Source organism: Herpailurus yagouaroundi, unplaced genomic scaffold (assembly GCF_014898765.1).
Source record: "Herpailurus yagouaroundi ecotype Mexico unplaced genomic scaffold, PumYag 28, whole genome shotgun sequence".
Taxonomy (NCBI): Eukaryota; Metazoa; Chordata; class Mammalia; order Carnivora; family Felidae; genus Herpailurus; species Herpailurus yagouaroundi.
In genome coordinates this window covers 165351138-165375863 of record NW_024412376.1, presented here as the reverse complement: position 1 = coordinate 165375863, position 24726 = coordinate 165351138, and the positions used below count along the sequence as shown (strand labels likewise).

The 24726-nt window shown below is 55.2% G+C and overlaps 1 protein-coding gene across 6 annotated transcripts in view; it reads left to right on the top strand.

Moving 5' to 3' along the window:
- Positions 1–24726, top strand: part of AFAP1 (actin filament associated protein 1) — a 154728-nt gene that overhangs the window by 93895 nt on the left and 36107 nt on the right. For all 6 annotated transcript variants that reach the window (XM_040488655.1, XM_040488618.1, XM_040488628.1 and 3 more), the window contains 4 exons: positions 1294–1473; positions 14042–14137; positions 16819–16900; positions 22168–22317. In XM_040488655.1, the coding sequence (XP_040344589.1) occupies positions 1294–1473; positions 14042–14137; positions 16819–16900; positions 22168–22317 (508 nt within the window). The remainder of the gene's footprint in view (positions 1–1293; positions 1474–14041; positions 14138–16818; positions 16901–22167; positions 22318–24726) is intronic.

The following is a 24726-nucleotide window of genomic DNA, read 5'->3' as shown; positions in this document are numbered from 1 at the left end:
CAAGAGACTGCCGAACGGTAAGTATTCATAACAATCCAGGGTTAGTTGGATTCGGTGTATTTTTTTTCCTTCCTTTTCAGACCGGGGCAGCCATCGAGTGGATTTTTGTAAAAAGTGGATGTGTTCCATACCTGTGGTGCTCAAGAGCCGAGGTTTTAGAACTGGAAAGTAGAGGACTCTGGAAGTCATTTCTGAAAATAGGGGTCTGTTCCTCCTGTCCCTCCCCAGTAGGTAGTGGGCTTTGCACTCATGCCATGTGGGGCCGGGGTCTACCAGTTTCCAGGTGTCTGATATTGGCAAGCTATTTAGCCAGGTGAACCTCAGTTCCCTAGTCTGCAACATGGACAGCTGTGGCGGTCAAATGAAATTATGGAATGCCTCATATGATGCTGACTTGGTGGGAGGTGTTATAGTTACTAATAATTTAGTGACTCCATAAAATAGTGATAATCACAGCAATAGTTTGTGTTACAAATGTGGAAACAGGCTCAGAGAACTTGAGAGACTTCCCAGGGGCCAGATACAATCAGTGACAGAGTAGGACTTGGATGCCTGAACCCTCAGACCATCTATTTCCATGAAGATGTGTACAGTTGGTCCTAAGTAATACAATTAGACTCAAGGTGGGAGGAGAAACCTTTGGACAAGATTTGATTCTAGTCCGGATTTTACAGATCCGGATTACACACCACTGATGTGAACTAACTCCTCGTGCTCACCACGGCACGGAGATCTTTAGAGTGGATGTCTGCTGTGTAAATGGAGCCGTGTGAACTTTGGATCCTGTACTCAACTAGAAAGCAAACGCTTGCAGACATGTTGTGTAGGACGCGTTGATGGGGATGAAGGGGATAGGATGAGACAGGCGGATACCCAGCGACGTAGGTTGTAGAATAGAGCATCCAGAGTATCGTCTGCCCACATCAGGGGTGTGCCTTTCGGCAGTTCTGGTGTATCACGTTCCTGTCGCTTCCCGAGGACGCTCCATTGGTACCTGATCCCCATCAGAGGAGGGAGTTTCTGTTTCTGCTGAGTCGGGTCATCGATGCTCGGTAAACTCGGCTGAACCACCAGCGGATGTATTTTCACGTGCGTGGGGGGGACGTGCCATGTGGAGCGCGCCCCGTGTGGGTGACGCGTGTGCGTCTGCAGACCCAGTCCCCAGCCTCGGGGCTTCTCCGCTGCTCAGATAGACCTCCTGCGGGCGCCGGCCCCTCCGTCGCGCCGGGGTTTTATCAGCCTTTCTGCTTGCACTTCCTTAAGCCTGATTCCACTGTCTCGTGTTGAATGCAGTGCTACAAGAGTTCCAAGGACCAGCAGCCACAGATGGAGCTGCCGCTGCAAGGCTGCAGCGTCACGTACATCCCGAAGGACAGCAAGAAGAAGAAGCACGAGCTGAAGATCACCCAGCAGGGCACCGACCCGCTGGTGCTCGCGGTGCAGAGCAAGGAGCAGGCCGAGCAGTGGCTGAAGGTGAGGCGCTCGCCTGGCCGCTGAGCCGCTCGCGTCGCCAGGCCTCTTTCCCACACCTGGGTCTTGTTTCGTCTCGTTTTTCTGTTTTGAAAGAGAGAGTACACGCACGCTAGGGGGGGAGGGGCAGAGAGAGGGAGAGGGAGAGGGAGAGGGAGAGGGAGAGGCACCACGCCATCAGCACAGAGCCCGACATGGGGCTCGGTCTCACGGACCGTGAGCCGGGATGGGGAGTCGGACGCTCAACCGCTGAGCCTCCCAGGGGGCCCCCCCAGACCTGTTTTTATTTCAGTTTGTATTTTTTCAGGTGTCGGCACAAATGGGTTGACCTGAGCAGTTTTGTCTTTGATGGCAGAGTATTCTGATCACTCTGTGGTTAATCCCTCCACCTCTGGTCTTCAGAAGGCCGTCTGCCTCCGGCTCACGGGCTGTTTTACCGTCTTTCTCTTTTCCTTTGATTTTCTTTGATTTTTTTTTTTTTTTTTTTTTTTAATGTGTCCGGATGTGGATTCTTTTCTATTTATTCTGCTAGGAATTCCCTGGGCTTCTAAATCTGTGGATTGCCATCTTTCTAAGTGTTAGAAAGAAATTTTCATCCATGTCTCTTAAAAAATAAAACTTTGTTCCATTCTCTTCTCCCTTCCGGCTATGTTTAAATATACATTAGATGCTTTAACTATATTCTACGTATCTTCTCTTTGTATCTTCCTACCCTTTTCCCCTCCTTTAGTCTGGCTACTGTTTTCGTGTCTCTCTCCAGCTCACCGTTTCTCTTCTTAGCTGTGTCAGAGCTGCTGTTAAATGTGTCCCCATTCACTGGGTTCTGAGCGTTGGTTATGGAACTCTAGAATTTCTACTTATTTCTTCTTCGGCCTGGAAATACCACTTACTTTTTACAGTTCTAAATTTCCTGTGGGAACGATGGTCATTTATTTCCGCAACAAGCAGGTAACGGGTCTGGTTAGACAGGGGTTTGGGTCGCGGGTGGACCTGGTCCGCTCTGTACACGTGCTTGTTCGCGTCGTTTTGCCTTCCTGTGCGCCGGGGCCTCTGACGACCAGGCTGCTCGTTCTGTGTGGGGAAAACAATGAATTCGATAATTGTTTAGAACAGCTTTATCGAAGTGTAATTCACATACCATACAATTCACCCTTCCGGAGCACGATTCAGTGGCTGTTAGTCTATTCACCACGGTGTAATTCCGGAACATTTTCGTCTACCCCAAGAGCAGCACCGAACCCCCTGTGTGAGCGGTCACGGCCCCGCCCCCCGGCCCCAGGCCACCGCCGATTGGTTCTCTATCTGCAGAGACTTGCCTGTGTTCCACACTTGATACAAACACGCAGATATGGCGCACGTCCTTCCGTGCCTGGCTGCTTTCATTTGGCGTAACGTTTTTCAAGGTCCCTCCATGTTGTCAGATGTATTGCTCGTTCATTGCTTCTGGTTTTGCTTTTGCACCACGTCTGAGAAACCGCGGCCTGTTCCAAGGTGCTAAAGAGGTGCACCTATGTCCCCTTCTGATGGCTTTAGAGCGTCAGACCTGAAGCTTGGTCTGGGATCCATTTTGGTTGACTCTTCCACGTAGTGTTGAGATAGGGGACTGACTTCGTGCTCACGTATGCTGGTGTCCAGTCGTCCCTGCAGAAATAATTCAATCCGTGGCAGTACACTTTCCTCCATCAGAGAGCATTTTCCTTTGCCTCTGCCGCGTGCCGCGAGGGCATTAGCTCTCCGAAGTCAGCTTAGTCTGCTTGCAGGGCTTGAGCTTTCCGGAGCCACCCGGCCTGCAGTCCATTCAAGGTTACAGGTTGATATTGATTTCACGCTTGTTCCGAGGTGCACTCCTCACCCTAATTGTGGGTGTTTTGCCAGAGCCCTCATTCTGGGCATGCTGTGGACTCCCAGCTTCTGACTCCCAGGCCCCTGGGGCCACAGAGCCGCTGCCTGGTCTCTCGGCTGCCTCCCCTGGGGTGGCAAAGGCAGTCCCCGCCGCCAGCCCACCCGTCCAGGTTTCCGTCTTCCTCTGGATTTCGGCCCACTATTCCTCACGGTGACAGCAGCTCTCTCGTGCTCTGGGAAGAAGCTGTGTCTGTCTTCTCTTGCCATCCTGACGGTCCTCCTCAGGAAGGCGACTCCGGGCCGTCTAGTCCCTCACTGCCTGCGGTACCCGCTTTGGAAAAAGGGGTGGGAGGAGTGGGAAGTCCTGATGAAGCGTTCTCTAACAGTGGTTCTTGTAACGTGCACGTGTCCATTCACCCTTGAGCCTCACTGCCCTATTCTCCCCTGGGAGACCACGCAGGCCAGACCGTGGCGGTGCTAACAGTGATCACCTCTGTCTGCTGGTCTGAACACACAGGTGGCCTTTCTCGTGTCTGCACCAGGAGAGACTGAACAGAGCATGTGATGTTTTGACGGGAGCCATGTGATCAGGAACTTGTGCTCTGGGTGCTTAGCCTCCCACACGGAGCTTTAATAAGGCGCATGTCAACACCACCGTTAGCAGAATCTTTGAAGCCCTTCAGAGTTTACAGCATGCGTCTCTATCGTTATGTCTCCACGCACAGAGCGGCCGCCCGAGGAAGGTGTTCCGTTAGCAGTTTCGTTATAGGAGAGGGGCCGGGTCTCAGGAGGGACAGTACAGAGGCCTGCGAAGGCTCGAGCGGGAACTGGCCTCGGTTTCCCCTTCACGTTCAGCTTCCTCGTGCTGGGCACCTGGCAGTTCGCCGTTTTCCCTTTCATTCCTTCTTGCCTGGTCCCAGCACCGTCCCTTCAGGAAGGACGGAAAGAAGGATGAAGGAAGCAAGGAGCCTCCTTTGTAATCCTGTTTTCTTGGCCTGGTCCCGCTCTGGCTGAGCTGTCTCTGTCCTTTGCACTCGTGGGTTCGCCTGTCGCTGGTGGAGAACCCGAAGGGCCAGCCCGAGACCCGAGCTTTCCTCTTCCCCCGCTCGTACAGTTTGTCGTGTCTTCCGTGCGCGCCGAGTCGCTCCCTTCTTAATGACTCGAGAATGTCGCTGCGTTTTCCCGTCTCGTCGGGCAGTGGCATTGGCAGCTCGCAAGTAGACAGCCAGGGAGCAAACGTTTCCAAGATGTCAGACGCCAATGGGGTGGAAATAGTCTCACGTCCTATCTCACCAGATGTGAGACGCCGATCGGAGGCGCTTAGCTGACTCACAGCCGTGACTCTGTTGGTCAATGGAAGGAAGCTTCACCGCAAGATTTTGAGAGCGCTTGGCTGATGTTTCTCAAAAGGGAAATAAATAATAGCTGGTAAGTTACCTTCGTCTAAAGAGCTGAAGTTGATTTACGTCCGTTTAACGTTTGTGCTTTACTTCTATGATGTATGACAGTGTCAGAAGCTAAGGAGTCTTTTTTTTTTTTAATTTTTTTAATGTTCATTCATTTTTGAGAGAGAGAGATAGAGAGAGAGAGAGCATGAGTGGGGGCGGGGCAGAGGGAGAGGGAGACACAGAATCCGAAGCAGGCTCCGGGCTCTGAGCTGTCAGCACAGAGCCTGACGCGGGGCTCGAACTCACAAACTGCGAGATCATGACCTGAGCCCAAGTTGGACGCTTAACCGACTGAGCCACCCAGGCGCCCCAGAAGCTAAGGAGTCTTGATTAGAAATGAGTCACAGACAAAACTAGCTTGAGTCAGCGAGAGAGTTCTCTTTCTTTAAAGCAACAGATCCCCGAAAGGGTCAAGTGCTTTCTCTATACTGTTACTAGATTGGCTGTCTTGTCAGTATCACCTAAGAATTTAAAAAACGTAGATTCGCAGTGACTCAGATTCATGAGGGTCCTAAGAATCTTCTCCTTTTCCCTTTGTATCTTCTTTCTCGAGATCTCAACTGCTGCAGATAGAATTGGAACATGCCTCCCCATTAGTTATTTCTCCTGCCTCAAAGGTAACTTTTATCCGAAATATTGCCTAGACATACTTTAAAAATACTTTTTTACTTATATATGTACTTGTGAACGACAAATGATTTTTTTTTTCCTTATGCTTAAAAATGTTCACGTCCATGGCTCCACACCGCACGTACCCTGAAGCTTGCTTTTTCCACTCCCTGTTTTATGTCTGTCCTGGGGTTGACGGCCACAGGGTCTGTCCACCCCGTCGCTGTCCTGGAGCGCTTCCGCGAGCGTTCTCGTGCACGCCGCTTGGTCTCGCGTGGCATGGCTTCTCTGGCGTGGATACCTATGTTGGCACGGCTGGCTTTCGTGTGTGCACATGTTCGACCTTGCTAGAACATGACAAATGGTTTCCTGGGTTTGCTTGTGCAATTCTACATCTGCCAGCCATGTATGGGAGCAGTCATTTCTTGAGTGGCATCCAGGGTTTCTTTATCTGCATATGCAGGCAAGTAGAAATGCACATTTTAATTCCCACCCCCACGGACAAGACACAGCGTTCCGCCTCTTTCCCTGCACACCTCGAGTGTCTGGCAGATTTTTCCAATTTAGGGGAGAGAGCCGCTCCTTTTTCTCTTTTCCAGTACGTATCGTGTCATGGTGTGAACAGGCCACAATTAAAAAAAAATACTCTCCTGTTCCTGGACATTGGGTTGTTTCAGTCTTCGGATGTGACAGACAATTCTGTGATCATGAACCCAGTGTGTGTATCACCTCGCACTCTTGTCAGCCTGGTGGCTGACATCCCAGAGAGACTAATTGCTTGCACGGAGGTCGTAAGGACTCATAGTCTTGATACACAGCCACATCACTCTCCGCAGGAGGTTTGCCAGCTCAGCTCCTGCCAGCGAGATGTCAGAGTGCCTTTCTCCCAGCCTCGCCCACCGTATGTCAGCGAGAGCATCGGGGATGCGCCCCGTGATGGGGAAGGGCCACCTCTCCATCTAGTTTAATCTGCATTTCGCTTCTTACGGCTGACACAGAGCAGCACCCTTTTGTTCGGTTTGAGAGCCTATAGTTGTATTAATGTTTCTGTGACCTGTCCATTTACACCTATTGTCCTTTTTGTAAATGTCCTTCGCTCAGAAGTCTTTTCTTAAGGGGCACCTGGGGGGCTCAGTGGGTTGGGCGTCTGACTTCAGTCAGATCGTGATCTCACCGTTCGTGGGTTCGAGCCCCACATCGGGCTCTGTGCCGACAGCTCGGGGCCTGGATTCCGCCTCGGATTCCGTCTCCCTCTCTGGCTGCCCCTCCCCTGCTCGTGCTTGAGGTAGGATTTAAGATACCTGATCTGACTGGTTTTGTGGTCCGCCCGGCAGTCGACGTGAAGGGCATTCCAAAGCCATTTGGGGGAAGTTTTATTTGAGTCTCACCACTGTTTCCGAAATTCAGTATGGTGGATAGAAAAGCGCCGGGAGAAGGACGTGAGCGCCGGTGTCGGGCAGATGGCGTCACTAGAGCCCAGACCCAGGCGCCCTCGGCTTGTGACCTCAGCCGGTCCTAACTTCGCGCCTTGGATGAGCTACTTGGCTTCTCTGTGCCTCGGTTTTCTCCTCTGTGAAATGGGAGGAGGGTCCTAGTGGCGCCTGCTCTCTGACCTGTGAGCATAAAATAGCACGTTAAGGTAGACACGTTCAGAACAGCGCCGAGCACGCAGTGAGCGCTTCTGTAAGTGTGAGCTGCCGTCTCCGCCGCCGTTTGTTCTCGCTGTTACCGCGGTGCTGCCGCTTCTAGGTCTCAGTAAACGTACGAGCCCCAGCTGGAAGCAGCGTGAAAATCAGGATGAGAGCGGGATGCGTTCGAGGCCGGAGCTAGGGGCGTCCACATCACGGCCTCCAACCCTCCTTCGTTCGGGACGGCAAGATGCCTCCCGCGTGCCCACAGGACATCCCCGAACCCGGCCTCCTCGCCTCCAGCCATCCGTGTTGTTCCCGCACGCCCAGTAAGGGCGCAGGGGCAAGGGCTGGGGGGGGGGGGGGGGTGGGGGCGCGCAGGCTCGCGAGGTCTTGGGGGCTCCTTGACGTTTAAACCATCGTGCCGGCCCACGTACGGCTGCTCGGATGCGGCTGGTTTCTCCCCCAGCCTCCGCGGTGGGCGTCCCTGCCTCCCGCCGCCCGGCCCGTCAGGAGGCGGCCGCGGTCACTGCTTTCTCGCCGTGGGCTCTTCCTGTGTGGGAACGTAATGTGTCCAGGTTATTTCTATCCTCCTTCTCTGATGAGTGAAGACTGCGGTGGTGTTAAAAATATATCCACCTTGTCTTCTTTGTCGAGGGGAGTGGCGGTTACTGTCTTCAGTAACCAGAATGGAGACACCTAGGCCTTCCATCCTTCAGCCCTGCCAGACGCCCCCCCTCTGTGCTGGGTGTCTCGAGAAGCCACCTTTGGGCTCTGTTGGGTTTTCACCCTCGTACTCTGGTGTTCTGTTCTCAGTTCTCTTCTCCACGTCTTTCTTTTGGCTTAATTCTTTATAGTTTTGGACTTCTATGGACTTGGTTGAATGATGAACTTCTCGGAGTTCATACTTAGATGATAGATTCTTAGCCTTTTTCTAATATACGTGCATCCATTTAAAGTCCCTGCAGAGACTTTTAAAGTCTAGCTGCGTCCTGTACATTCTGATGTTTGTATTTTTATTGTCATTCAGTTCAAGATGCTTTCTAATGTCTGTCGTGATTTCTTTTTTGACCACTGATTTCTTCGGGAATACGTTGCTCAGTTTCCACGTGTTTGGATTTTTAAAAATAATCTATTTTCTTTTAGTTTCTAGCTGAATCTCGCTGTACTTGGAACTTCATATGATTTCACACTGCAGAGGTTTGCGGACTTGCGGTCAGTGTTGGGAAATGCCCTGAGTCTGTGCTGAGGGATGTGCATTTTGCGGTTGCTGGGTGCACAGGTCGACACGGGTTTTTCAGATGACAGTCATTAACTGTCATCTTCAGAACTTCTGATTCATTGGTCTTGTCCATATATATGGGTTTTGTGTATAGGATGAGATGTAAGGGTCAAAATCCATGTTCTTCCATGTGGATAGTCTGTCGTTTCAGTGCCGTTGATGACCTGAATTGCCTTGGTTGGAAATGTATTGACCGTGGGCATGCGGGGCCCACCGCTGGGCTCCCGTCTGTTTCATTAGTCTGCTCGCATGTGGTCGTGCCAGTGCCACGTCGTCTTGATGGCTGCAACTTTACACACAGTCTGGGAATTAGCTAGTCTGTGTCTTCTAACTTTGTTCTATTTTTTTCTAAATGATTTAAAACTTTGAAACAATAATTTTCTGTGAAATAAGCCAATGCTGTCATCGTGGCTTTTTATTTCACATTGTCAAGTCCACAACTTTATGACTGAAGCAGATTTTCCCCCCCGAATCAAAGAACTTCTGTCACAAGAGGAACAGCCCTTATTAATATCTGAGAGACGGCGTGTTAGAGTGACAGAGCGTGAGCGAAGGCTCTGAAATCTGGAATATATATATTCCCGGAAGGGCTTTCGCCCATCAGGATGTTCGAGGTCAGCAAACTCTTTCCCATTTATCTGCCAAGTGGAGGTGATAGTGATCAGAATTATCACAAAGACAGGCTGAAAAGTTACACAAATGCACACTTAGAACTGTAATCAACTGTTGGAATGTAAGTGTCACCCTTAGGGTTCCTCGTGTAGAAAGTCTAAAACAACTCTCTGACGTGAACTGTGGTGTGAAACAGGGGCCATGTCTTTGTTAATATAAACTGCTGTGTTGTTGTCCCAAACTTATTATCCAGGCTTTTGGTATTTTGAAGAGCGGCTTTAATGGCCCAGCTGACATTCTCTGAGGCCGCTGTCAGGTGCGGAGAGCAGGAGGGCCGCGTGGGGTCTGCACCTGACCTGCCCCACGCCTCTTCAAGAATTGTGGCCAAGTTTGTTTCTTTTCCTCTGGTCTGCAACGTCCGTTACCAGCTGCTCAGGCCAAAACTAACTGACTCTGTGTGTGTGTGTGTGTGTGTGTGTGTGTGTGTGTGTGTACAGATGCTGAAAACATGAGCCATTTTGTAGGGGTCAGTCAGAAGACAACAGCCAATGTTCCCAGAAACGGAGCGGTCAGGTTTCCTTAAAAAATGTGCAGAGATTGTGTTTCTGGAGATGAGGACTCAAGTTAAAAGCAAACAAAAATACCACAGAACATATAACAATTTGTTTCCTGAAGGGTTTGTGATTCTGAATTTGGATCCGGTTCTCTTAAATACCTATTGAACCTCTCGTGGAATGTGGCTCTTTAAAAAGAAACACATTAATACGAACCCTTCCTTTGCAGCTATCCGAGCAACGTGGGTGATAAACCCTTTCTTTATTACTTCTGAATTGACCGTGTGGGGGCAGTTTGGCAACGAGTGGAGATCAGAGCGGAAAGATAGTTTCAAAACAGAAATCGGAAGTAATCCAGCTGGCTGGTTGGTCAAAACCGTGGAAGGAGACCGGCTTACGCCCCCCCCCCCGTCTTTTCCGCAGTGCCCTTCTCTGTACCTGGGCTGTGATTATGGTTGAGTCTGGGGGAAGGGAAATCATCCCGTGTTGGCGGGATGCCAGGGACGGCCCCGAGCCTGGCCCCAGGTGTGTCCGGGTCCCCTGTGGCCTGCTGGATGCTGTCTCTTTCCCAGGCATCGCCAGGGACACTGCAGTCTGCGCAAGGAATTTGAGTTCGGTCGCGGGAGCGAGGAGAAGTCGGTTGAGAAGAAAAGAACATCCTTTATGTACAGAGTTCTAAGCCTGCAGACACATGGGTTGGGTTTGTTAGGAAAGGCTTCTCAGGAGAGGTGAGGACACCACTTGGCCTCGATGGCGAGGCCACCGCATCTGGCGATGTCAGTGCGCCGTCCCTTGGACCTTCGTGGGCAGAACGGGTCCAGCTGTGGAGCAGGGGAGAGGGGACACTGCGGTGAGTGGGAGAGAGTGTGAGGAGGTCAGCCTCCTGTGGGTGGGGTCGGTGGCACAGATGTGGCTATTATCTGCACACTCCTTTTTCGTGTTTTAACTTTTTGTTCTCCAAGGATTTCAGAAATCTGTGCAGAGGCTTGGGGACAGGCTGTCATGAGGGTTTACTTACTTTATGTGACGGCCTGCTTTCTTTCCCCCTGGATTCCATTCATTCATCTTTCTTTCCCTATAGAAAACGTCAAGTCCGTTTTATTTCCTTCTTCCCTCCTTTTTTTTTTTTCTTTAATCAGATCTTCTTTAATTTTTTGAAAATGTTTATTTTTAAGCGGGAGAGAAAGCACATGATCAGGGGAGGGGCAGAGAGAGAGAGAGGGAGACACAGAGTCTGAAGCAGGCTTCACGCTGTCGGCACAGAGCCCGTGCGGGGCTCAGCCCCGTGAACCGTGAGATCATGACCTGAGCCGGAGTCAGACGCTCAATGGACTGAGCCCCCCAGGCGCCTCCCAATCAAACTTTTTACGTTGCTGTTACGTGCTCGGCTTTGGGAAGACCCACATAAGCAAGATGCAGCCCCTTGTGGGAAAGCGGGCCCAGCTGAGGGGAAGACACGGGCCGGTGGGCGCACGGAGTGCGAGAGCCGTGTGCACGTGAGGACGGGGGTGCTGCTGCACACGCCGTGTGGGGCTCACACGCCAGACATGTGGCTCCGAGGACGAGCCCCATCCGGCCGGGAGGAGAAGCACAGCTCCCCCCACACAGTTCGGATGGCCGCCAGGGAGGCCGGGAGGGACATCGGAGCCGCGTCACGGCACCGTGGGCCCTCCCGCCTCGGACAGAGCGAGAGTGAGAAGGGACGGTTGCTTCTTGCGCAAACGCTTTGCCAGAGGGGGCTTGCTGCAGGTTGTGTTCTGCGGTGTGAAACGAACTTGGGAGCTTCCGGCCGGTTGGCACGGTTGTCCTGTGGTGCGTCCTCTGGGGCGGGCCACTGGGATGGGGACGGGAGCCCACGTGTGCCGCTTGCCTGCTCTGGCAGAAGCGCGGCTGGGCACCTCACGTTCTGCGGTCCTGCCTCCCATGGTGGCCCAGAGGCCTTGTGTCCTGCATGTCCCGGGCGAGGACACTCAGCCTCTCGTATGGAGAAGGCAGTAGGGTTGGGGTTGAAACCCCGTTTCCGCCTGACCCCAGGGCCCCGGAGATCCCGCTGCGTTGTACTCTTTCCCTTGAGAAAAGACAGAATCTTGTTCTTGGATTGAATAAAAATTTGCCTTGTCGACTACAGATCTGATAAAGCCGCAGGGGAGGTGTGGGGACAGAGGCCTGGCACAGGGCAGCAGGAGTGGAGTCAGCACGGACAGAGACTGGGGTGTCCGGAAGGCCTGGGTCGATTCATGTCACTTCGGTGACGCTTTCACAGCTCAGAACCGACAAGGAAAAAAAAAAAAAAAACTGTGGCAGCAAGTTCTCTGGGCTTTTTTTTCTTCTTCCTTTTTCCTATTTTAGCCCCAAAAGTGTACCTTGCTTGATAGTTTTCTCATAAAACGGCTGAGCAGGAAGATGACTGGCCGCGGTGTCCTGGGCTCCTGTGGGTTCCTGGCGCTCATCCCGGCGTCAGTGCAAGGCGGCGAGTTTGGGCATGTGTGCTGAGATCCCGTTGCAAAACCCCTACCAGGATATCTGGGGCTTTGGCACTTCAGTTCTGCCCCGAAGGTGCTTGGGTCGGACTCAAACCGCAGTTTAGTTCCAAAAGGAACAAGATGTTTTGAAGGAACCGCCGGCTAACTTCTGCCTTACCAGAATGCACGGCCCGCCGCCCCGGATCCCGGTCTGTCCTGTTCGCTGCACATCCCCGGTGACCACAACCACGTCCAGCTCACTGCTGGAGCTCAGTGGTGACGGAGGGGACGGCGGGTGACCGTGGGGGCGCTGTGAGCACTGGCGGGGCTGAGGATCACCACTCCCGTCTGTCGAGGGCGGGAACCCCTCTGAGCCGCCGGCGTCAATGGTGAGGACGCTCCCCGTGGTGACGGTGACGATGATCGGAACAGCACCGCGTGCCGGGTGCCGGCTCAGGCGTTTTGCGGAGCGGATCTCGTTTTCTCTTAATTTAATCACAGCCGTGTACATGGCGGGACAGGCCACCCTGACCCTCCTTCCTGTGCCGGTGAGGAAACGGAGGCTCAGCGAGGTCGGGGCCTCGAGCTGGTAGCTGAGGTTCTGGCTTCACATTTCGCTGAGAAGACGGAGCCGGCCAGACAGGAGCGTCCCCAGACTCCTGCCACCAGATACGACAGCCTCTCTGTGTCCCCCTGCCTTCTCCGGACCCCGCCTTCCTGCCGCCTCTGGAAGACCCTCTTCTGCTCGCCTCCTCCCCGGGAGCCCCTTCGGTCACTCCCCGCCCCCAGCAGAGGGGCTTTCTCTCCTCCTCCGTGCTCCGGGGAGCCGCACCCTCCCGCCTCGCCCCCGCTTCCCTGGCCGCTCCAGCTCATTCTTGCACGAGCCTCGCCCCTGTGGCTCAGCCCCCAAGTGCTGACCAGCTCTGGTCCTCCTCCTGGACCTGCGTCCTGCTCTGTCTTCCCTCCCTCTGGCGACTCAGCCCCCACCCCCGGGCTCTTCCCCCCTGACTGCCTAGTTCACTTCCAGCTCTGTCTGGAAGCTTGCCTTTGCTTCCACTCACCCGCCTCGCTTCTCCCCCACCCGCTGCTGCTCTCTGCCTCCCCCATCGTCGGAGTATATGGCAGCACCCAGCCGCCTTGGAGTGGGCGCCTCCCTCCTGCCCCACCCACCGGCAGGGCCTGCTGGTTCTCCAGAATCTTCCAGAGGCCACTGTTCAGCTCCTTCCTGCCATCGCCCCAGCCTGCACGGCCCCCTTCTGTCCCCTGAGCCACCGCACGAGGGCCCGACTCCTTTCCTTCTACTTGTCCGTGTTCCTCCCTCCGCAGCGCGCGTGCGGTCTAGCACTTCTGCCGGGGCATGCTCCCTGTTTCAGGCACTGCCTCCGGCCATTTCAGTCTCACAGGTGGGACCGTCGCGTGTCTGCGTGGCAGGTGGAAACACTGAAGCACAGAATAGGTCACCGGTTTGCCCAAGATGAAGGGCAGGATGAAAACCCAGGCAGTTGGGCTCTGAGGCCCGCACTCTTGGCCCCTGTGCTGTACCGCTTCTCAAAGTCAATCCCGTCACCCCTGGGCTTCTCACTGCACAAACCCAGCCCCCCTCGCTGGCCTGAGCGTGCTTTGTGACCCTTGGTGGCCTCTCCCCCGTCTCTGCCACACAGTACTAGGTGCTGTCCTTAAACACTTCCCATCCGCCACAGGGCCTTTGCACCCGTTGGTCCCTCTGCCTGGGCGCCTTTTCTGCCAGGTCCTCACGTGGCCACATCCTTCTGGCCATTCGACTCCCGGCTTACGTGTCACCCCAGTGAGGCCTCCGGATCTTACAGATCAGCCACTCCCCTTTTGTTAAACATCACCTTCCAGTCTTTGGGCCCTTCTGCTGTCTTACTTTCCCTTCATGTTTGGGGGGTACCCATTGTTCACCGTGATCTCTGGATAACCCTGGACTGGAAGGCCCGTGAACGCAGGGCATGGCCTGTGTCAGTCCAGGATCGGAGACACGTCTGGTGGGCGAGTGAGTGAACAGACGGCATCTGAGAACTTAAAGCCACGTGCTTTCGCGCCCACGGGTTTTCCGCCCACGCCATGTGTCCCTGCCTTTGCGAGAGCTCAGACGTGTCTACACCTCTTACAGGTGATCCGAGAGGTCTACAGTGGCTGCAGCGGCCCAGCGGATTCAGAGGGGCCTCCGCCATCAAGCTCCCCAGTGCACAAGACGGAGCTGGAGAAGGTAAGGGCGTGTTTCTTCCCGGGAGTGGTACTCTTGCAGTCGATGTAGGCCTCCCTCAAAGTCTTGGTGACATTCTCTGAGGATTCGAGCACTTAAAGTTGGGAGAAAAAATGCAATTCAGCTGCTTATGCCTCAAGTGCCTACTCTGTACAAAGCCTGAGTTAGTCACTTCGTAGACTGCATGGTTGGTTTGAGGTTCCCAGCGACAGACACAGAAACAGGGCTAAAGGTGTTAATGGATTGGAGGTGCTCAAAGTCGTGGCTGTTATGTGGCTGTTCTGCGTGCCGCTCTGTCTGTGTGTGTCTGGGATCCAGCAGGCGCTACACAAATGTGCCTTCCCGAAGACCCGGGATACGATCATTCCCTGCAGACCAGGGTACGTTCCCTCTCTGCTCCGCGTGCATTTCACCTGTGGGAAGACGCAGTGAGCGCCCCGCACAGGGGCTGGAGGGCCCTTTCTTGCCAGAAACATGTAAGCCTATCACTGTGGCGCACACGCCCAGCCCCCTCTGGCTGTGCTTCCTGTGTCTGTACACGTGGAGTTATTCTGTGGGTAGCCTGGGTCCCAGGAAGCTTCTGAGTCCCCCCTGTCAGGCCCCCACAGCCAGGGAATGGATCCTTCTTTGTCTCTTCTCGTTTTAGTCTGGATTCTGCAGGAAGCAGAACTGATAAGGTGTGTGTGTTATCAACATATAAAATTTAAATATAAGATGTTTTATATAAGATTATGTGTGTGTGTGCACAGATATACACACACAAGTACACACTCATTTATACGTGAGGAGATGTGTTATGAGGAATTGGCTTATGTGATCACGGAGGCTGACAAGTCCAAAATGTCCGGTGTAGGTCTGCGGGCTGGAGGTGAAGTCTGCGGGCAGTCTTCTGGAGAATCCTCCCTTGCTGGGGAAGGCTGGTCTTTCTGCGCAGTGCAGACCTTCACCTGATTGGGCGAGGCCCACCCACACCGTAGTGGGGGCAGTCTGCTTACTTACAGACCACTGATTTCAATGTTAGTCTCATCCGCCCCACCCACCGCCTCCAAGTTGACATGTAAAATTAACCTCACAGGCCTCACCCAGACATTGGGACACGGCGGGCCTGTTTGTTTTTCTCCCGATAGCAAAACTCACGCCTGTTCGCTGTAGAAACTCAGAAAGGCCAAGAAATAGAAGCAGGACGAAGGAAGTCACTCGTGAGGCCACCGCATGGAGGAGGAAGCTCCCCGTAGCAGTGCGTAGGTTTAGCTGGCTTGGATGGTCTGATGCATAGCGTGGCTTATGCCGCTTTTCCTCCATTACGTGTGTGTTATGAGCAACGTTCCCGGTTTTGAAACCTTGTAAGGGGCAGCAAACGCGTCTGCGTGTTCAGCACGTGTCTCGTACCAAAGACCCGTGCCTCTGCTGCTGTTCGGATCGGTCCCCCGCCCTGGGCCCCTGCTAGGGGATCGGTCCCCCGCCCCAGGCCCGTCTCCCTCTTCAGACAGATCCAAACGGCACGGCACTTGGAGTCTCTCCCACAAGTCTTTGCTGCGTCTCTGTTACCTGAGATTAGACTCCCAGGAGCTGGCCTACGAGACCAAGCGGTGGAAATCTTTTCTAAGATTTCGCTTCCTGTTGCTAAGCACGCTGCTTTCCAGACAGGCCGCTCTGGGGCCCATTCGCTATGGGCTGCACGTCACGGCCCCCCATTCACCATCCCTTGGCCGTTCTCCTTCTCTCCGGTCTCCAAGGCTGTCCTGTTAGTGCCTGGCCAGGCCTGCCAACCCGGAGCCCGGGGGTGCTTCCTGGCCCGAGACTGGAGCAGTGCCGGCTCGCAGCCATTCTGTCCCTGGCACTCGCCACATGACCGGTTCCCACTAAATGACGCAATTCCCTCACGGCGGCTCTCCCGGGCCCCGCCGCGGGAGTGCAGACGCCTGTCTGCCGTCCTCAGGCAGCACCGCCCAGACCCCGCGTTGGCAGCTGATGGTGCGTGGGCCCTGGTATCATCCAGATCTTTTCTCTGTCTCTGGCCGAGGCTCTGTGGGGCTGGGCTGTGGGGCTGGACCCGAGGTCCACTTCCTCCACCACGATGCCACGGGTCTCTGGCCAGGATGGAGATCCCAGCTCTAAACACTACCCCTTCTTCAGATGCCGCTCAGGGTCCTGAGGACGCTCCCTACATCAGATGCCGGACGCAAACGATTGCGCAGATGTGCGTGTGCCCTTGGGCGCTTTTGACAGCGGCTGGGCTCTGTGTGTCCTCGGAGTGTTTGTTACGAGCAGATCTTTGACCTTCCCCTGTAATTGGCAGACGGCAGGAAGAAAGGAGATGGGTGGTGGGCTGTTTATTTCTGGGAGGATCGTGTGGCTCGGTGAGACTTGGCGAGGGGAATGTCCTCTTGCAATCTGAATGTTTTTCAAAATTGCTTGCAAGAGTGACGTGGGTGAGGGGCGGTATAGAGCGCGTGTAAGCACGGCCACCTTGGCGAGTTCTTCCCCCTTCCCCGCCGTCTGGGAGCTGTAGCAGCGAGCCAGCCAGCGGTCGCCCCGTGCTCGAGCCCCGGCTCCTTCTGGGCTGTCGCGAGCTTGGCCCGTGCTTCCTCCCACTGCGGAGAGGGCTTTTGACTGACCCGGGATGCGTCACTCGGCCAGCGTGAACCACCGTGAACATAACTGGGTCCTTTGTGCCCTCACAGAAACTGTCTTCTGAGAGGCCGAGCTCCGACGGAGAGGGCGCTACCGAAAACGGAGTCACCGTGTGTAATGGAAAAGAACAAGGTGAGTTCTGCTCGTGCCGAAAACACGTAAACCACAGAGCAAAAATCAAAGTGAGAAACAAAATTTAAGAAACTAATAGGCTTTGTGAACTCTGAGACCATCTGCTCGGTGGCTCGGTCGTGTGTGTCATCGTCCAGAAGTGCACGGAAACCCCCTTGGACGATGCGAGCCCATGTGTTCGCCTGCTGTCCTGCCGAGCCCTGGCCTCGGTTTTTCCCCATCGTCCTCCGGGTGCCCTGCGCATATTTAAACCTTCGGGCTCTCAGACCTGATGTATCGCCAAGAGGAATTTGCAGTGGGGAGACCTGAGTGTCCGTAAGAGTGGGTGGGCAGTGTGGCCGGCAGCCCGTGGCCCGCTCCACGTCACCTGCACGTAGCCCAAGAGCCCAAGCAAGCCCTCCTGCTGCGTGAGGGCCCTTCCCAGCGTCCCCTGTGCGGGACGCCAAGGCCAGGCTCACAGACTTCTGGTCATTTGAAATCAGAGGTTCCGAAAACGTCTTTTATTCACCTTCACGTAAAAACCATTTGTGTAAGCCGTGGTGCAATACACACGACATAAAATCGACCACGTCGACCATTTTGCGTCCACTTCGGCCGCGTTAAGGACGCTCACGGACTTGTGCCGCCGCCCACCATCCCCGTCCAGGGCTCTTTTCGTCTCGTGAGACTGGCGCTCTGTCCCCAGGAAGCAGTGGCTCCCCTGCCCTTCCTTGAGCCCCCGTGCCCACCGTTTTCCCTTCTGTCTCTGTGAGCCTGACAGCTCGAGGAAACGCACATGAGTGCAGCCGTACGGTACTGTCCCTTCGTGACCGGCTTGTTTCACTCACCACGATGTCCTCGGGGTCCGTCTACATGGGAGCAGGTGTCAAGATGTCCTTCCTTTTAAGGCTGGCTGCCATCCCGTTGTCTGGACGGACCGTGCTGGGTTTATCCGTTCCTCCATCAGCAGACGTTTGGGCTCCTCTGCGTTTTGGCCGTCGTGAATGGAGCTGCTGTGAACGTGGGCGTATGGAGTTTGAATTCTCTTTTTCTAAGTCAGCTTCACAAGGCGTAAATTTGTGCAGTAAAATCCACGCTTTTTGGCACATAGTTCTTGGAGCTGAGACAAACACGGGCCTCTAGCCATCACCGCAGGCGAGATGTGGAACGTTTCTGTTACCCCGAAACGCTCCCTCGTGCCCCCGGCAGCCACTGGCGTGTATTGTGTCCTCTCCAGAAGGCCCTGCGAGTGGAATCAGGCGGTACGTGGCCTTTGGGTCTGGCCTCTCTGTCTAGCTCAGCGCCCTGCAGATGCGCCCACACTGTAGCACGCCCCACAGTCTGCTCCTCTGTATGGCCGAGCCGCATGCCGGCGTGTGTGGACCACGGCTTGGGTATCCCCCACCGCCTGGACAGCTGGGGGTTTCCAGGTTTGAGCGCAGTGAGCAAAGCTGTCCTAGACATTCGCAACAGGTTTTTGTTTCTGTTGGATAAAAATCTAGGGGCGTGGCTTGTCAGTCGTGTCCATTCTCACCATCTTGCCACTGTCATTTTGTTTTGTTCTATACATTTCGGCCCTTTCTGTGGGTGTGTGGAGCTACGTAGTTGTGGCTTGAACTTGCACTTCCCTGAAGACTAGCCATGTTAATTGAGCATTTTTAACGTGCTCATTTGCCCGCCACATCTCACCCGAAGAAACGTCTGCCCGGATCTTTTGCCTGTATTTGTATTGGGTTTTTGTTCATATTATTGACTCTAGAGAGTTCTTTAATGTTTTGAATATAAGTCCTTTATCAGTGTGTTTTGCGTGTAGTCTCTCCCAGCCTGTGGCTTGTGTCCTTCCCGGGGTGTGTGGCCTGAGAGGAGGCTGGGATTTGTGGGTCGTGGGGACGTTTCCCCTGTGCAAAGCCAACAGCCTGTGTGCTTGCAGCCCCATGACCTTGGCTTCCCAGGGGAGCGGTCCGCCCACCCAGCTCAAATGCACTGTGCCGAGCAGGCGTCTCCCAGCTCGGAAAGGAAGTCCCCTTAAACCAAATAGCAATCCAGGCACTAAGAATGTTAAAACCCAAGTAAGCTGGCCTACTGCGATACTAGAAGCTTCCCGCCGGAAGGTCACGGTCTCTGCCTTTGCCCCTGCGATTCCCTAGCTTGGTCGTGTCTGGGTGTAATTTTAGTCTTCTCCGTCGGAAGTTACTCAGTGGAAGGTATCATCTGCGTCTTCCGTGGGCACATTATGTGTAATCAAAGCCCGAAAAGCAGTCTTTACACTTTGCCCCAAAACAGAATAACATACAATCTCCGGTCCCTGCTCGGATGTTGAGGCACGGCACATGTTGTTGGTCTCTGTCCTTGTTTGCCATTTCCTCTCCCGGGTCCCTGCTGGAAATTAGGTTCACAGAATGATACGAATGTCTATATATACGTGTTAGAGAATATACGTGTGTGTGTGTGTGTGTGTGTGTGTGTGTGTGTGTGTGGAGAGAGAGAGAGGGGGAGAGAATATATCTGTACCTAAGCACCCACCTTCTCACTCATGACCGATTTGCAGTCGAGAGATTTCAACACAGCTCCCCATATCCCTAGCCATCTTGTGACTCAGGTTCTCCACTGGCCGTAGGGATGTGTCTGGGCTGATGATATTTATGGCTTTCAAAATGCTGGGAGTTGGCTTTGCTTCGGTGGTCTGTCCCTCACTGCCTGCCAAGCACTGACGGCGTGTGACGTTTGGACCCTGCGGCTTTCCTGGTCTCTGAATTTATTGGAGAGTTCTGAGTCTTGGAGGTGTCTTCTTAATTCCATTACGTGTGTCAAATCCTGCCTTCTGTGTAGCGAGCAGCATCAACACATTCTCACGTCCCTACATCCTTTGGCTCTTCCTTCCAGGGAGTCCCTTCTGCTTTTGTAAAAAATTAATCAGTGGTCCTTCAGGGAATTAGAAGCATCGGGTCTTTTCTTGGTGGTCAGGTACTTCCCCAGCAGGAGAAAATGCTGGTAGAATCAGAAGTGAATGTAACGTCTTCGCTTTGAGCCACAAGGAAGAACTCCGTGTGCTCCCCAAGCTCTGCGGAAGGGGGTGTTCAGGGCACGCCGGGAGCGCCTTCCTTTCAAAGCTTAGTTTGAACGGGACTGCGGTCAGAGGTGGTCTCGAGGCTCTTCTGAAACGCTTTGGTGTGGCCACACGGAAAGCACAATGACAGAGTCGTCCCGACCGCGGACGCCCACGTCTGGGGGTAGCTGGGGGGATGGGGTGGGAATGTGCCAGTCCACCAAGATGGCAACAGGTTCTTGGTGTGTTATTTGAAGAGAGGAGGGGCGGGCGCTGGGAGAGCGTAGGGGAGGCGGGGTGCTTGTCCTGTGCTCCATCCATGGGCCTGTGTCACACCAGGGCTTCACGAGGTACCACAGCCTGGAGGCTGAAAGCACGGACGTTCATTTCTCATGGTCCGCAGGCGGGAGCCCTACCTGGAGGTGCCATCAGAGCTGTCTGCTGGTGAGGGCCTCTTCCTGGCTTGCCGATGGCCGCCTCCCGCTGTGTCCTCACGTGGCCTTTCTTCCGTGTTCAGTCTCTTATTAAGAAGGGCACTGATGCTGCGGGATCAGGGCCCCACCCTTATGATCCTGTAACCCCATCACCAAATACAGCTGCACTGGGCTTGGAGCTTCAATGCAGGGGTTCTGGGGGGCACCTACTTTCAGTCTGGAACAAAGGCTGTGTTTACCCAGAAGTTTGGCTTGGCTTCTTGTCTTTCAGCCGTCGTTTCTTTCTAGAGAGGCAATAACGGTGAACACAAAGTGACTCGAACTCGGGATGGTGCTGAGTCTGCCGGGCCAGGGAGTGCGAGAGCAGGCCGGGTAGGACCGGGATGTGGGCCCGTGCCTGGTGTCCCCAGGGCCAGGTGGGATGTGAGCCTGCCCCTGGTGTCCCGTGGGTCAGGTGGGACGTGGGCCCGCGCCTAGTGTCCCCAGGGCCAGGTGGGACGTGGGCCTGTGCCTGGTGTCTCACGGATGGCAGATTGGGACTGGAGGAGAGAGAAGCACCCAACCCCCCCGGCCACCCCCATCGAGAGAGCGATCGTGTCAGTCTGTGTTACAGGGGCCTTTAGGAATGAGGCCTAGGGTTGTAATCCCTCACCCCCCAGTCCCCTGTCTCTGAAATTATTCTGTGTGTGTTTCAGGTATGTTCCTTTGGGCCCAGGATGAGCAGGAGGGGAGAGAGGTCCTCACTTTCATTACATTGTCAAAAGACCCCTTGTGGGTTATAGATGGGGAGGCTCGAGTCACCCTGGACACGGCGACACCAGGAGGGCGATGGGGAGCCCCTCTCCCGGCCCACCGCCCTCCGTCGTGAAGCCACACTTGCCCCTCCCGGAGGCTCATTGTCCTGTGCGGTTCTGGCAAAGGTGCCTTTTCCCCTTGGGTCCAGTACCAGGCACGCAGTGGCCGTCAGGTGAGGGGGGGTGAGTGACATCTCCTTCGCACAGTTGCCGTGGGAGGAAAGGTCTTCCTTGGCTCCCGGTTCCGGGTGCGCTTTCTCACGCACCTTCCGATCTCTGCGAGGTCCCAGACGGGGGTCCCGAGTTGCCAGACGTTTCTGTTTCCCAAGGGGAGCCAGAAGTCATTTTGGTGCACAGCGTCTGCGTGTTTGGTACATTCAGTGCGACTTCGTAACTTCATGCCGTGCAGGCCAAAGCAGAGCGTAAGGGGCTCAGATGGAAGCTGCCGTCCTGGGCGTTCTGGGGAGGGTGAAGGGCTGGTGGAGGGCTCCTGGGACTGGGGAGGACCCGCGTCCCCCTGTCCCTCCGTCAGCCCCTCCCCAGGCTGCTCTGCTTCTTTCCATCCCTCCCTCCAGCCTCACAGCCTCCGTGTTCCTGACGCTCCCGCTGCCCAGAAGGCTCTCGCTTGGTCCGGCTGCTTCCTCGGCTCCCAGCTGGCGGTTCAAAGTGGCCCCTCCAGGCGGCTTGCCCACCGCCTGGGGCCTGTCCACGTCACCCCAGTGTAGACCGTGCGGGCCCGGCCGCCATCAGGCCTCCTCTGTGTGTGACTGCATGTGTGCGTGTGTACACGTGCTTGCACACCCGTGTGCATCGTCTCTAGCACATACACTCCTTCTGAACACCTGTTTGCTGTATTCTTTTGTGTCCACGCCAGCAGTCGGCTCATAGCAGGTGCTCAATGAGTACAAACTGAGGAAAATAAAATGGACTGCGATTTATGCTCTGTCCCTGATTTTTTCCGTTAAAGTCTACAACTGACACCCTCTCTCTCATTTCCATCGTCACTCTTAACAGTTAAGAGGAAGAAAAGTTCCAAATCAGAGACCAAGGGAACCGTGTCTAAAGTCACTGGGAAGAAGATCACCAAGATCATCGGCTTGGGGAAGAAAAAGCCCTCGACGGATGAGCAGACCTCGTCCGCGGAGGAGGACGTCCCCACGTGCGGTAAGCCGGGGTTCCCCGGCCGGGAGTGGCGCTCACCCCACTTGTGTCCTTCTTTCCTGGAGTTGCCTCTGCATCGCGCGGGCTTTTCCCAGTCGGGCTTGTGATCATCTGAATGGTGGAAAAGGCGCTACATTTCTGCCGCTTATTAATAAAAGATCGTGCCGGGGTTTGAGACGATCTCCGAGGTTCTTTCAAGATAAAAAGCAGATTCCTGCTGTGATCCCGTGAAATTCTCCCAGAGTCCTTTTAAGCATTTCTGAGCTGGGGCACACGTGCCTTGGCGAGCGGAGGAGGGAGCGTGGGGCTCGGTGCGGCGTGCGTGGGGTTACCGCTGGCGTTCCCCCCGGGCTACAGCGGTAGAACGAGCATCCTGGCGGTGCTGTCGCTCAGCCTGTCACCTCAAGTCCCTTCTGAGGGGCTGCCCTGTCCAGGAAGGGGTGGGCACCCGCAAAGCGGCCCCGGCCCTCCCGTGTGAACGAGGAGTCACGGGAGGAGACGTGCAGTGCGGCCTGGTGACAGAGGAGGGAGAGTGTCACAGGGACCCTGGCCAGGTGGAGGCCCGGTAGGGCAGCCTCTGGGGAGAAGTGGAGGGTGAGGTTGGACAGGTGTCCTGTCTCCTTGGCCACCGTGCAGCCGTTCTCAGGAGAACAGCACCGAAAGCCGGACGGCGGGGCTTTGGCCTCTATTAGGAGCCGAGGGTAGGCTGTGGGTGCTCGTAGACCCGCGGCACAGCCAGTGTTCTGTCCCTGCAGGTCTCTGGTCCCCTCCCTTTGCAGACTCACCCTGTTCACCCCTCTCTCCGCGAGCATCCATCTGCCCGGGGTATCGGGCTTTACTGGGAAGTAATGCCGCCCCACGTGCCCGAGTTGGCCATACAGACAAGGGGAAATTAATTCAGCAGCTGTCACATGCCGGGGCGCGAGCCGTGTGCCAGGAGGACGCTAGGGAGAGGTAGCACTGTGGCAGAGGGGCAGGCTGCAGAGCGCTGGACGCAGGCACGTGCCGTCCCCCCGAGGGCAGGTCACGGGGAGTCCCGGCTCCCTTCTGGCCTTGACGGTCGGGGTTCGAGGAAGCCACACGCATGAGACTTCCGCGGGCCCTGTAGAGACCTGTCCTTCTTCAGGCCGGGGCAACCCTGGGTGGTGGCGCACGTGCCGTGGAAGCCAGCTGGGGAGTCCTCTCAGGGAGGTCCCGTTAAGCTGCCATCTCTGGATTGTCGGGGAGCGCCCTGGTAGCGGAAGGAGGCCAAGGGTCTAGGAGCCCGTGCATTCAGGTCCCTGAACTTGGCACATGGCAGTGGGGTCATAGGGGCGGGCTGACTGAGGCTCTGTCCACTGCCCTACGTGAAGGAGGGGGCATCACCTTGTTGAAGTTACAGCAGGGGTGGGGGCAGGGCTCTAGCACAGAGGGGTGACGCCAGGATGCTGTTTCCCTTTTGCCTCTGACTTTCTTGGTGCGGCAAGAGTCTCTGGGTGGTGTGGGACTGTCCCTCCTGTCGCACTGGCCCTGGAGGGGAGTTAGGGATTAGAAATGCAAGGAGGGAGCCATCCAAAAAAGGAAAGAGAAATTCTGTCACGAAAAGCAAACATTGACGTGGGAGGCGAGCTAGACCGCAGGGTCCAGACGCTGAGCTCTGGAAGGCCTTGGCCTGCGGGAGCCTCACAGCCCGTGGAGGCGCAGCTGGCCCACGGGCCCGACGCTGCTCCTTCCCCGGAGCTCCCTTCTGCATAGCCCTTCGCTCCCCGGGAGACTCCCCCGCTCATAACCCCTCGCACACAGCCTCATTGTATTGGCCGTCCGGCACTGCCAGAAATCCTTTGCTGGTACTTTCTTGGAAACGCTTGGCACTCAGAGGGCAGAGAGGGTGAGTCTGAAACCTGTAATATGCAGGTGTGGATTTCTATCAAGCTGCTCAGTGGATATCTTTCGTCTCTGTTAAGAGAACCTTCTCTGTCCACAAAATTTTAAAATTGTCATTTAGATCTTCGCTGGGTCCAGGGGCCACAGAAGGGGTCTGTAGAGAGAGGCAGGAGGAAAATGACTATTCTCAATTATTCTAGTACCTCTGTAAAGTTTTACACAGAAAATGTCAGCTGGATAAAGGCCGGAGACGCCAACCCTGCCGAGTGGTGGCCGTGCGGCCGCTGGCCCCGTGTGGCAAGCAGAGGGGAGCTGAGCTGGACGGGCCGGAAGGACCGTGCCGCTGGGCGGGCAGACGTGAGCTCCCGGGAGCGATCGAGACCTGGGTTCAAATCCAGCCCTTCCATGAAATGCGGCCCAGCAGGTGGGCCTCCGGGCGTGTAATAACGATGCAGTGGGGGTGGGAGATGGTTTCTGCAGGCGCTCCACGGGGAGTGGGCAGCGGCAGTGGGTCCCGCGGCCGCTGACCAGGTCAGCCCAGCCAGCCCT